Source organism: Centroberyx affinis, unplaced genomic scaffold, assembly GCF_046629955.1.
Source record: "Centroberyx affinis isolate AG114_WGS23_722 - 3 ecotype Tasmania unplaced genomic scaffold, CSIRO-AGI_Caff_v1 ptg002030l_1, whole genome shotgun sequence".
Taxonomy (NCBI): domain Eukaryota; kingdom Metazoa; phylum Chordata; class Actinopteri; order Beryciformes; family Berycidae; genus Centroberyx; species Centroberyx affinis.
The window spans coordinates 809228-823813 of NW_027280367.1; the positions used below are offsets into that span (position 1 = coordinate 809228).

A 14586-nucleotide genomic window follows, 5' to 3' on the forward strand; every position below is an offset into this window, starting at 1 on the left:
AGGAGGCCACTCGCTCTCTGAAAAACACTTTCTCATCTTGCAGAAGAAGCAAGCATGACGGGTTTTTGAAAGAATGAGAGAGAGAGAGAGAGAGAGAGAGAGAGAGGGGGAGAAAGGGGCTAGATACATCAGCACCACCCTGACAGTGTTTAGAAGTGCAGTGACAGCCTCTTTCTCTCGTCTATGCCAGCCTGTAATACATCACAACTGGCCTTTTCATACCCGAATACATTACTCCCACAAAGTGTCTGCCTCCGCTTTTAGGCTCTGTCTTATAATGTTTTCTTAACCTGTCTCTATGACTGGCAGATTTAGGTATAATCTGACCTGCACAAAGTAGATAATATTTACTTTTGTCCATCACATATATAGTTTTCTGCTGCCGTGTCATAAAAAATTGGTTAATGAACTATACTGCATCTCATCCCATCACACTAGCACCATGATCACGATAGAATATCTGACTTGTTTTGTTTAATACTGCATTTATGTACTATAATTCTGTATAACTTCAAATATATTCCTTCAACACCTAGACTTGGACTGAGCTTGGAGGGAAAAATATTATCTGGCCATGCATCTACAACATATACCAATGTAAACACTGTAATATCGGGGCTGCAAGGCTGAACTCATTTGTCGGCGCTGTTGCCATGGTGGTAATCATTAATTACAGAATACGCACTGGGTAATAATTTTGAAACCCTCATCGCTCTACTGAACTATGCAGAATATAGTAAAGCTAAAGGTTAAATTTTGTGTTTTGTGTAATATTGAGGTATCAAGGCAGGTATATATCAAATCTTTCCAAATGATTAAATAATAACACGGTAATTATTCTGTCTGCACACAAGGTATAGCATTGTAGCATTATTATGCTATTAGCATAAAGTAATATTGTGATATCTATGTAATTATACAGTTATTTCTCTGTACTATGTGTTCCATAATATGACGTGCTACCAAAATAGAATTTCCTCCAGCATAGTACAAGTACAGTGTGGCAGTGTATCCCTTATTCCAAATTGGCTGCTTGAAATTGCATCTCTCTCTGTCTGTATACTGTATGTGTGTGGAGGGTCACTTATATCCCTCTCCTCTCCTCTCCTCTCCTCTCCTCTTTCTTCAGCCCCAGAGAACATGTGAGAGATCCAGATTCTGCTGAAAGTTTAATGGGCTGGGCCTGACCGGCTAGCTATGCAGCCAGCAGACCACCACATGTTTATGGATAAGCAACATCTTGTGTGTATGCATTCTAGCCCCCATATTCATTCCCTCTGCTTTGATTTCATAGAGCAGCGTTATTCAAGCCTCACTCCCTGTTACTGCTTTCCAAATCCCAGCTCCTTTCTTTGCCTCTCAACCTTTCTGGTTGCCTTCATCTCTCGCTTTGCTTTCCAAAGATATCTCTTTCTCTCTCTCTTTTTATCTATTTATGCTTTCAGAGAGCAAGTCCCTCCTGCAGCACTGGGGGACATTATTGCCATGGTGACACCCACGATGCATTGCACATAGCAGTCTTTCAGGCAAGCAGGCCTCCTAGAGGAGGAGTTGAACCCTCTACCTTGCAGGTCGGCTTTGGTGAAACCAACTTTGTTAGCGCAGAAAGAAAACAACAAACAGAACAGAACAGAGCGGAAAACAAGAGTAAAGGTTAGTGAGGGACCATTGGTGTTAGTGTGCTTAAATCTTGTACAGGTTTTTTTCAGTTTGACAAAGTGCAACGTGGGGCAAGGTAGTTGATTTGTTAGTGTGCACAAGGGACCAAGTAATAAAAAGGAATCAAGGGTGAGTTCCTATATATTTTTTCACAGTGTCATATCACTGGATGTTATAAGTATGACTTTTGGCTTTAAATATCATGGCCACATTTCTGGTCATAAAGGCTATCATACAGTACAACTCCCATAGTGTAAGGATAACAGCTAATTGCCATGTGCTTTCACCCGGACCAAAGCAAAGTCATTACAGAGACTACTGTGTGTGAGTAAATCTTAATCTTCTACTGCCCTCTAGAGGAATTATGAGGAAGTCTGAACCACACACAAGGTGTCCCATACTGTATTTGAATATTTTAAATGAAATATAACTAATTTATTGGACATTTAATCTGTACAGATAGTTTTGGCAAGAATATCCAATATGTTTGAAAACAGCCTCAAATGAAACCTGACTTCCTCTAAGCCTTAGTGTAATTTCACATTCAAAGTAACACGAGTAAGAAGCCAAAACATTAATCAGTGTATTGTTGTACAAATACTGCACCATCAGCAACTTATCATTTAGGGAAAAATATATAGATTGTATATATTCATCACTTGAATTTCATATTAGTAACAAACTCCCTTGCATTGAAATAGGAGTTTTGGGAGCTGAAGAGGGAATAGGAGGCAGGTGGGTGGGTGCATGAGTGTAGTAAGGGGTGACAAATCAAAAATCGAATAACAACTGAGTGCACCTCAATGCGAAGTGAATTACTTCAAATGCCAAATTAATATAAAGCATCCTTAAGGGGTAATTTTTAAACAAAAGTTTGCCTTGTAAAATAATCTACAATTTAAAAAAAGGAAAACCATTTCGAATTTTTAGTTGATTAGTTTTCTTCACCACACTTGTACCACTGTGGGGGGAAAAAAAGTTTCTCAGTTTGTTCTTCAGTTTTTAATACTTCCAGTTGGCTTGCAGATATTGGTGCAACATGGAATGCTAACAAGGCTGAGGAGCCATTGTTACAGAAACTGAAGGACAAATTTTGAAACATTTTCCCTCTAATGTGACAAATCCCTGGCGAAGAAAAAAACCCCAAAAAACTAAGTAGGATTTAAAATGCCAAGGTATTCCTTTAGGGCTACTGAGGTGCACCCTAATTAGTTTAATAACAGCTCAGAGCAGATTATGTTGCTTATATCTGTACCTTCACAGCCACGCTCAACCTGCCCGCTGCGGAAAAGGGCGTCGCTGATGAGGTCAGGCAGACGGCCGTTGAGGTCAACGGAGGCCAAGCAGCCCTGGAAGCCCTCCCGAGAAACCACCAGCTTAGGGAGGTTCTGATACATGTTGGGTCCCAGGCCTCCGATGAACAGGTCACCTAGAGGGAGAGAGGGGTTGACAGAGGGAGGGAAAGGCAGATGAGTGAGTAAATGGATGGATGGATTTGATGGAAATTACTATTGTGTTGAAAGTGGAGTATTCAAATCAATTTGGAAACAAAGAATGCCATGCAGAATTACCTTTCAAAATGAAAAACATTTGCTGATTACACCTCATTTCAAAATAATATTTCAATCACAACCACATCACATCATGACCTTAGTATCAAATTATTCCATTAGGATGGAATGGGCTCTTTGATATTCTTGACACACTGTGTCACTGAGATTACATTCTCAAAATAGATGCATGGCATTTTGGAGTGAAACCCCTTAAAGTGCAGCCAAAACCAACACTAATGACTCAGCAATCCTTAACCACCATGCAGCATTATGAGTGTGTTCATCATGTAGATATGTGTTAATGATATTTAGGCTGTTTGTTGGGTGCAGTAGTATTGTGCATCCCCAGATTTACAGATGGATACACTCCATATACCAGAGTATCGTCTCAACTACAAAACTGGGATGTGATACCTTTGAGGTCCAGGTTCTTGGCACCGTTGACATTCTGGGTGACTGATTTTGTGTCCACCTTGAGGGTGTGAGTGTTGGAGGAGTCCCGTGTGATGACCACGTTATGCCACTGATTATCGTTCAGCGGATTGTCACTGTTGCCCTTCAGTAGACTCGGCCCGTTCCCCAGGTCAAACACATAGTGGATAAACCTGCAGGAGATGACAAAGAAGCACAGCAGATTAGCTGATTCCCCAGACTTTGTTTCATGATTTCATAATTTACGCTGTTATATTGCCTCTCTCTCTCTCTCTCTCTCTCTCTCTTGCTCACACACACACACACACACACACACACACTGACACGCACACACTGACACGCACACAGACGAAAAAAGCCCCTTTCATAAAGCATGTACAGCCACAGGGGTTTACTGTCTCGATCAAAGGTACTTCAGCAGTGGCGGACAGCATCGGATGCGATACTAGTCATGCTGCCGCTCTCAGAATGTTACAAAGTGACAAGGAAAACCACTTAAGGATTACCACGGGCACAACAAAAAGGACTCTTCTTCGGTGTACCAATTTAATTGTTTTCCCCTGAGCTGAGACCTAAAAGTAGATACTCAAGTGTGCGTTTGTGTCCTTAAGAGGAGAGAACAAGGAGGCTCAGGTGGATTGGGTGGTTGTAGAGGGAAAGCTCCGGTGCCTTCCACAAGCCTCTAGCGTGTGTGTTTGTATGTGTAGGTGTGTGTGTATCTGTACGTGTGCGTGTTCATGTGTGCCTGTGTGTGTTGTTTTTGTGTGTGTACGCATCTGTGAAGATTCAGCTTAGAGGAGGAAACAGAATTAGGTAATTGCAGTTCTTGTCCCTCCTTCGATGGCGGTGGAAAAATACATCGTACCGCATGTCTTAATACGATATCTTTCTAGACCGATTAATAGGCATTCTTAATTGAAAAACTCACACAGCCACATTCCTTTGCCCAGGTACTGAATAATTTATAAAGAAAGAAAGATAAAAGTTTTGCTGCATCACAGTGAGATATGTATTCCCCTACATGCTTATAAGAGGAGGTACGCAGATCTAGGATCGATGGTCAGGTCAGCACATTTCCAATGCCTTAAGAAACCAACTATACTCACAACAGTGCTGCTTTTCTAAAATGTAAAAGGGTCCCTGCGCTACATATATCTATGGAATAAAACAGCCATACCACCATCATCACCGTCCCACTCACCCTTTGACCAGTTCCACGGCAATAAAGTCGTTCCCGTCCCCGCTGTTGAAGATGATGAAACCATCGGACGAGGTGGTTTTGAATTGGAAGAAGAGGTGCATTGTGGTATAGGCCTGCAGGGTGGCCAAGCCCAGGTAGCTGCCTTTGGTCTTGAAGGTGACGGGGTCGGCGATGATGGAGCGCATGCCAAAACGGGCGTTGAGTTCGCAGAAGTCGATGTCTCCGTTCTTGCACATGTCAATGTACTGCATGCCATTGAACTTGAGGCTCTGAGGGGGAGACATAGGTTGGTAAGAAAAGGTCTGGTTAGAAAATGAATGCTGAAGCGAAAATCACTTGAGTAATATATAACATAACTGAGTAATGACAGATACTGTAAAATAACCCAGGGAAACTCGGCTGGGAAGGGAAACTCTAATGAAACCAAAACAAAACGTGTTAGGGTTTTGTGCTCCCTAAATAAGTGTTGTATACCGTCATTTTTTTCCCCCAATTTTGAATGTGCTACCTCACTCTTTCTTGAGTAGTTGTATATTGAACCAAGGGAAACTATCATCATAATGAATGAATTTCAAAGCAAAGGAGATGAGACTCATTCATTTCTATCATAAAGTACATTGCCACAAATATATCCTTACTGACACCTGTAGTTGAATTCTATCTGCTGTTTGCCTACCAAGATGATAAACGATGTTGACTATCATTTAACTTATCAGAGATCTGCATTTTCCACTTCCACAGTTTAAGCAGATGCTGGTTCAGATGTAGTCAGTCCTGATGAAATGCAATGCATTGTTTCATGTCTTTACTGTACCTGCAGATGCCCAATGAAGGAGGAGGGGGCCGAGGAGACGAAGCGCTTCTCTGTCAGGACGCCTGTCTCCACGTTGTGGAACTCTAGACGGGTGTGGTCACCCGCCATCTGACCTGGAATGGAAGAGGGAGGAGACAGAAAGGAGAAGAAGCAGGGGATGAGGGGGTTGAGGAGAAGCGGGACAGGAGGATATTGCGACCTCAAAGGATTTGATTTTTGCAAACTAACAGTTCTGCTTCATGCCATACTGAATCCTACCAGCGTTAACAATGAGCTAAAACTATAACTGACATTAAAGACTTTCTGTTAAACAAAAGAACAATGAACAAATTAAATCACATATGGTTAGACCAATATATCCTTTTATATTGGGACAATATTTGTCTTTTATTAAATATCGGATATCAGGCAGTCAATGTCATCCATTTCTGATATGATGGATATGATGTAGTTTGATTATATATTAATAGCATAATTTATCAATACTACATTGGTTGTCTATAGGAACCTCCTAAACTGAACTGACTCTAATGCAACGTTTTGATCAGATTCCACACAATTATTACTTTGATTAGCTTTAGTGTCACATGGTCTAAATACTGATTCAGATGCTTGTCTGCGCTGCCAAGAATAAATTCCAGAGGAAACCCTGTATAACTGGAATTTTTTGGCATGAAAATGGTCAAATTCGAAGATATTGAATATTGGCAAAAAAAAAAAAAAGGCTATCGACAGCTTCAATCCAAAAATAACAGTTAAAATAACAACTAGTATCGGCCTTCAGAAACCCATTTCGGTCAAACCCTAAAATGGCATCAACAACTCAGAATACGAAATGAAACAGACAGATAAAAATCCTCCTCATCCAAAATTAATCCAACCATTTGTTTGTCATGCACATCATGCACACTGTAAAATGGCAAATGATAAGGTGGTTAAAAGAAATACCTTCAGCCATGTCTTCATCCACGGTGAGTTTGAAGTTTTTACCGCGGCGGATCACTCGCACTGAGTGCCACTCATTGTCGTTGAGCTTTTGTCCAGCATAAAGAACCTCAGGGCCCTTGCCTGAAGAGGAGGGTTAGTTAGTCGAGGGACAGGGGGAAGCACAACACAAACCAATTCTTTGTTTTCACAGGAGAGCAGTGGACGCTTTGAGGGGATTTACCGTGAAAAGATGCTTTGATCTTGAACAAGTATGCCGTTTTCTACATTAAAGTTTACGGTTAATTGGCCATGTGTGGTGTCCAAAACATTTTCTCAGAGTAAATGAGGTTTTTCATCATTTGCAGATAGGAGCGTGAGTGAGTGCGACTACATTTCTAGCATTTTAAAAACATTGTCTTACTTTTCAAACAAAGATTTGGTTTGGATTTGACAACAGAGGAAAACCTTACAACAAATCACAATTGACAGCGAAATGACAGAAAATATTTGCTGTTACTCATACAAAGGACTCTGTGACAGAAAGAGAGACAGAGAGAGAGAGAGGTAGACTGGAGCTTTTTCAGGTAGACTGGAGCGTATGTGTTTAATTGGGTAGATTAGGGCTTGTAAAGTATTCCCTCAACCAACCAGAAGAGGGCATTATGGCCCCACTGCTGTTGAGTTTTTCAAAAGGCCAAATCTGAAATTCAGATTCCCACAGACTCTGCTGCATGATATCGACCATAGATTAAAAATCCCATTAACTGGTGTTCATTAATTAGTGAAACTGATTTCTAGTCCAGATCTCAGCTTTATATTTGGTGACTACATTTTTTGTTTTGCACTTTTGACCCACCATTGAAAACTGAGGTATAGCGTACTGTGTATTGGATGTGATTTATATATCTAGCCAGGACACATCACTTACAAAATCAAGTACTCCTTGTGATTTTTGAAGTAATCAAAATGGATCAAATTACTTTTGCTGCATAGTGCAGTTGTGACTGGGCAATGCTGCACTAAAGAGATTGTGAATCTGTATCTTGCCATGTCTGATTGATTCTCAATTCCAACTCTTAATTAATTGAGTAACTGCTTGATTAATTATTTACATGTTTGTAGTTCTGAGTGATTGATGAATTGAATAGTATTGATATCACTCGTGTTTACTCTGTAGCCACTGATTTGACTGGACCCAAATTTAGCTACAGTGAAACATTGATCACATCTAAAATTAATGATTATCTCCTTTCAACCTTAGAACTTTTGCAGCATGTGTATGTGTGTGTCTGTGTGTATGTGTGTGTGTGTGTGTGTGTGTGTGTGCACGTGTATCTGTGTTTCACATGACCTATTGGATCATTAATTAGTGACATTAATCAACATAATCAGAATGAACAGGCGTCTTGAATCTGCCACTCAACTGTGATTGGTTGTGAAACAACCACACACACACACATACACGCACACGCACGCACACACACACACACACACAAACATACCCCTTCTCTCTTTGTGAGGCTTTGAGCACTTTTTCAAATGTTGAAAAGAGACCTCTGTATGAGTAAGAGCCTGTCAGTTAATTCCACCTGTATATCACATTACACCTATTGCAATACAGTATACGGTATACTAAAAAGTAAGGAAGACTAAAATGAAGCAAAAGAGGAAATTTCAGCAAAATGTTCAGAAAGCAAGTGAGACACAGCATTTATACTACAGTGTAATTGGCAAACAATAGCCAATACAGTTGGGAAAACTCAATGCGAATGTTCAGTGAGTAGCTATAGGCATAAAAGGAGAGATTAAGAGCTAGTTGCCTGAGTTAATTTGAAAAATGGGGCATTTAAAATGTAAAGAATATATTAAGTCAAACTTGCATAACTTTGATCTTTGGCTATTACTTTTTCCTCTTATCTGAGTAATCCTCTTATCAGTCCCCTGCATTCACACATTTACAGTACACCCTTACATCTAGCACACAAGCTATAATCAAACATTGATTGAAGGAAGAAGGCTCCAGAAGTGGAGAGTTGACTTACTGGTGTTACAGTTTATCCTGACACAGTCTAGATGGGGAGGGGAGAATAAGTGACAGATGAAATCGCATCCTTCAAGGTTAAAGCTGCAGACATCCAAGAACAAGAAAAGCCACCTTCCGGGGACGGTCACATGACGCCAGCGACCATATTAGCCTGGTTGGCTATCGCTCTATCGCTTGTCCTTATTATTATATTGACAATCCAATTTCATTCCAATCCAATCCATTTTCTGAGCTAATGATGTTACAGTCAATAATATTGTGCCAATACTGGTCAATATTACTGTACTAACTGAACTGATTTCTTTGTTTAACTTGGTCAAACTTGGATTGAATTGACTTGCCTTTCCATGTAATTACAGGTATGCTAATAGCATTGTATGAATTACATTTTTCGAAAGAGTTATTATGGAGTTTTACTATTTGTTGAATTATTTCTTTACTAGAACTGTATAAATTACAAAATGGTCGCTTGCAATTCAATGGCCACATCGATTTTCCAACCCAACAAATGGAGCCAGAATGTCATACTAGTAGCCCGTTAGATAAAAATCAAACAATTTTATACCATATGTAATTAAAACTTCCCAGGGCTACTAAAATCTCCGTCTAAAGGAGAGTTGTGGACCTGCAATTGGCAGGTGAGTGGTGCAGGTTGGGATCCATGTGACCAGGCTCGTCATGTGCCGTCAACCGCAACAGAAAAGTGGGAGCAAACAGCCTCGAGCCAGGAGCACCAGCACCGTACAGAGGCCTAGAGACCCCCTTTCAGAGGGTCCTGTGTGCAGTATTAACTATGTAAGACATCTAAAGTGTCCTGCACGTGAGAGCTCTATGAAAAATAGATTGAGTTGTGATGTATGAACATTTAACTTGAATAGTCATTTATCTATATGGATTTTGAAGATAAACTATTCCATCATGTGAGCTTTAGGAATGACCAAATGGCAGAATAACAGCATGAAATATGGAGTACGAGTGTAATCTTTTAGTATCTGTGGTAAGTGAGTGCATTGCCTGCCAGAGTAAATGATTTATATTTCTTGTAACAGGTACTTTGTATGTACATATATGCATTATGTAGAATCTATCTAGTCTGAGATCATCTGTATAAAGGCTTGTGCTCTCTCCTTCAATGTGCCACATATGCCACCATCTGCAGGCGCGCTGGGTGCTGTGGCCTCGGGCTGTTTGCCAGGCGGGCCGCAGGCTCGGGGGCCTTTGAAGGGGTGAGTGCCATCTTTGAACAAGGCATGGGAGATGCCAGCTAGACCAAGGGTTGCTAATGGACAGAGAGAATCATGAACCTGCTATCATGAAAAAAAATAAACAAAAAACATAAGAGCACAGGAACCACAGGAACAGACCCACACGATAAGAATGTATGCAATCAGTGCAGCACTAAAATGTATAAATGCTTACCTGTACTTGTGAATAGATGGAATAAAGTAATCTAAATTGTCACTGTCTGATCTAATGCATGTCTGAGGAGGACAGTGCCATGTATTAAAGTCTAAGGAATTCAAAAAGTGAAGTGCTATGCCTTTGGAATAATTTATGTGTTTACTGTTTCTAAAATGGCTAACAAAAATGCAATCATGAGCATGACTAAAATGATCTGTGATCTGTTCAAAAGATGTGCTGCAGAGCATGGATATCTTTGTTAAGTGTTAGATTGATGGATGTATAACTCTACAAAGACATCTAAGCATCAAAGCAGAAAAAACTTACAGTCCAGGCAAGTCAAAAACAATTCATGCAACTACAAAGACGAACTACAAAAACTGTTTTAGTATGTGTTAGGTCTGAGATCAGGTCTGGACCATAAAAAAACAACAACATAAAATTGTAAAAAAAAAAAAGAAAATATATGCCACACAAAAAAACACTAAGGCCTCCTCCTGAACTCAGTTGAGGTCAGCCAGCAGGGACGGTTTATACGATACCTAGGTTGACCGTCAGCTTGACCCTGCCGCTGTCCAGCTCGAGCCTCAGGGTGTCTGCCGAGTCGCGGGACGTGGCGGCCATGAGCAGGCCGAACGCCCGCTGGGACATGAAGCGGAGGGAGACGTCCTCAGCCTCGGTGTGCATGACGTTAGGCATCACCACCTTCATGTACATGCTGCCGTCATACGAGAGGATCGACGCCTCTGTGGAGAGGAGAGGAAAGGAAAAACAATATATAATTGGTATTTTAAACTATTGGTAAAGACTGTGTTCAATGTATATCCTATGCTGTGCCTAAATTGAATACAATGGTTTTGCTTTCATATACATGATACTAGGGCTGGGCGATAATTCAATATTATCGTTTATCATCTTTCAGTGGAATCGTATCGTGATGATATGAAGATATTTTAATATCGTGACACATATTTCTGCTGTCTAAAGTGATGATGACAAGCAAATTTTACTTAAAAACTCTCATAAAATTAGGTATGGTAGGAATATTATTTGAAAATTTCGGTTTTGTTTGACATCACACCTAACATTACCATTTGGTTCAATGAGATGAAGATTAATGTGATTATTTAACATGATTTTGCATACATGAACCATATTGTGATATATATTGATATCGAGAAAAATCCTTATGATTATCATGATATTGATTTCAACCATATCGCCCAGCCCTACATGATACCATCAAAAACCATGCAGGACCGTGCATGGGAAAAGAGAGGCTGTGTGCACGCATGTGTGCAATGCAAGCGTTTGTGTGTGTGTGTTTAAGTGAGAGAGAGAGAGAGAGAGAGAGCGAGAGAGAGAGAGTGAGAGAAAGAGAGAGAGAGAGAGAGATACCATCATAAGAGGACAAAGTGAGGCAATATACTGCATATGCCTCATCTCCTTTTGACAGCTTTATTTATGCTACAGAAGCTTCGGATAAGATAAAAGGGTGTGTGCCACGAAAGCAAACACACACACATGCTCAACGAAAAAGCGAAGACCCAGTTTTAAGTTGGAACACGCAGGCATGCATGTCCCTCATATTTTATCAATGGGAAACACATGCATGTCCCACATGCTCACTTCCAGCCGTGTTCACCATCCATCCAAGTGACAGGCACAGAGTCTGGGAGCCCAGGCTTCGGCACACATGCTGCTCAATGTGCAGAAAATTAAATCATCGTGCCGCTTCGTCCTTTCCCCGGCAACGCCCCTCCATAGGTGCTGGTTAGTTTATTCCCGCCAATCAGAAAATCAGAAGCGGAAATGTAGAATAGATGCGGTATGCATATATGCAAGTACATACAAGTACACATGTTTACACGCACACACGGACGCAGTCACTCTCTCGAACACGCAGTTGCTTGCCGCTAACACACACACTGAACAACACGAAGGGCCTTGTAGTTAAGCAGAGATAATAAGAACAGATAAATCGTGGAGGCTTGAAGACTGCTGGGCTGGACTATCCCACTCTGTTCCCGTCTTACAAGTTAGGACGGAGAGAGTGAGAGCGAGTGTGAGAAAGAAAGAGGAAGACTGTCAGCAGACTGGAAGCCTCTTGGGGAGAGAGACGGATTAAAAAGGGCATCCAGCCGTGAAATACCTGTTTTGACACCTCAGCTTTTAAAGGAAAAATAGCCCTGCGGCCTCAGAAATGCACCACTATTCGGCTGCGTCTAGGGGAATGCTGAGGCTGTAGGTGAGAGATTTCGGAGCATCACATGAGAAAGCCGTTGTATCTGTATGCAGATACAGATGGGAATGCAATGTCACATTTAACATACTGTGTGTTGCTGCATGGTTTAGTGAATTTAATGGTAAATATATCGGCATACTCCAATCGATTAGTGAAAAAAAAACAGTTCCCCATGCCAAACGTAGTGGAAAATTGGATTTAATTCCATTAGAATATCATGTGAAATGTTCTAAAATTCACATATAAGCACTGCGAAATCACTGAACCATTTGTTTTCCTAAGCAGGGCGCTTGCTGCTGTTAAAATCCCAGGTTTGTCTGTCTTGCTTTTAGGGGTGTTGTAAAATCCATTCTATGAACAAGCTGTCGACTGTGTGGGTACAGTAGCCTGGAGGATAATGAAACCTTGGCTCGCCATTGTTCTACTCAATTTTAAATCGCACAGGCTCTCTCTCCCTATCTCTCTTTGTGTCTCGCACTCTCTCTCTCTCTCTCTCTCACACACACACACAAACACAGTCTCACATACACACATGCATGCGCACACAGAGACACACACACACACACACACCAACCACAGACAGACCTTCTAACTGACAAAGGCGCGTATTGATTTGTGAGCCAGGTCAGCTCCCAAGCTTACACTCGGTGAAAACTTGGTGTGAGTCAATCTGCGGCTCAGAAAACTCGAACAGACAAGGAAGGACACAAGACCAGGAAGGAAAAGTAGCCCACGTAGCGAACTGTGATCTTCACTCTGGAGTTTGACCAGACCTGGCACGGCGCCCTGGGTAACAATATTTCCGAATATTGCCTCAAATGTTTTGAATTTTACTTTAGTACACACTCAAAACGGTCTCCAAAGTGGACATGTCAGCTCTTAGATAGCAATGAAGAACTCAAACTCCTAGTGTTTGGCTCTCAGCTCTCTTGTTCCATGGCAGAGCAGACTTATTTTACTGAAGAGATTAAATTCCGATCTTAATAAACGATCTTTACCTCTTTGCCATGGTAACAGTTACGAATTTTGCCTCCTATTCACCTGAGCAGCTCCAAGACTTGTCTCTCCATCTCTCTCCCTCTCTGTAAAGAAACTTGTTCACATACACAAATCTTGACTGAACTGTCCAAACATCATGCAAACACGACATGCAAATCTGTCGTGAGATTGAGTTCCCCGTTTAAATTTCTTGATGTGTTTTACTTCTCGCTGCAACACACCCTCAGTCTGTCTCAAGAGGCGGCATAGAAACCTTTCTAACCAATTTGACAATATGCTCGCCCGCGCCACAATCTATCCTCCGCTCTACATTTTTTATTTGTATATTACGGGTATCACAGAATCTCCGAGCAAGTTGTCATGCTATACAGACCTTGATCGCTATTCCCAAAAGCACTTTCAGAGCTGTAAAGGACTCAAAGCAGATGGCTGAACCAAATAGCATTTTGCATCTTACACCGCTGTAGGGAATTAAACATCATGCTCTACACAAGTGAAGACTGGTGCTGTGATTGTAACCATTCATACTCTATGTGTGGCTAATAATGTGCCTCAGCCAGACTCTGCAGGTGATCGCACTCACAGACATCGACATAACCTTACTTTAAATAAACCACACACACACACATACACACACACACACACACACACACACACAAAAACACGCATGTATGGAAGCTACAGTATATGCTGTTCTATAATTTGGTATTTCTTAAGAGAGATATCAGCAGCAATGAGGACCTCATTTCAGATGGTAATTAAGCTGCTACTTGTCTGTGTGTGTGTGTGTGTGTGTGTGTGTGTGTGTGTGTGTGCATGTGTGTTTTCCAGCACCACTTTACATAATTAGCAATCCAATTGAAGCAGAAGATGGTGGAGGAGGAAAGCTATTAAGTCAAAAGCTCGACAAATATTCAGGGTATAGAGGGGGGAGTTGGCTAGTCAGATCCCTTCAATAACATGCACACGCACGCACACACACACACACACACACACACACACACACACACACTCTCTCTTTTAGTCCTGTTCAAACTCTGAAATCTGTTTTCTTTCTCTCTCTTTTTCTCAGTCAATGTCCCCATTGTTTATTTGCTTTGGCAGTAACTGTGTAGGATTATTTAATCATTTTCCTCTCTGACAGAATGACAAGTCTTTGTTTTGATAAACAAACCAACAAGGGCCTTGACTGTCACTGTAGCGTTTCATGTGAATGCCTGTCAAACCCCTCACCAAACCACCACCACCACCACCACAGACACCACACACACACACACACACACACACACACACACACACATCACACACGAG

The 14586-nt window shown here is 41.2% G+C and overlaps 1 protein-coding gene across 1 annotated transcript in view; it reads right to left on the reverse strand.

Moving 5' to 3' along the window:
- Window positions 1-14586, reverse strand: part of LOC139654065 (neurexin-3b-like) — a 263211-nt gene that overhangs the window by 156410 nt on the left and 92215 nt on the right. Inside the window, 8 exon segments of the mRNA XM_071531088.1 lie at window positions 1565-1591; window positions 2915-3088; window positions 3627-3817; window positions 4846-5114; window positions 5660-5772; window positions 6608-6727; window positions 8629-8655; window positions 10574-10777. Of these exon segments, the coding sequence (XP_071387189.1) occupies window positions 1565-1591; window positions 2915-3088; window positions 3627-3817; window positions 4846-5114; window positions 5660-5772; window positions 6608-6727; window positions 8629-8655; window positions 10574-10777 (1125 nt within the window).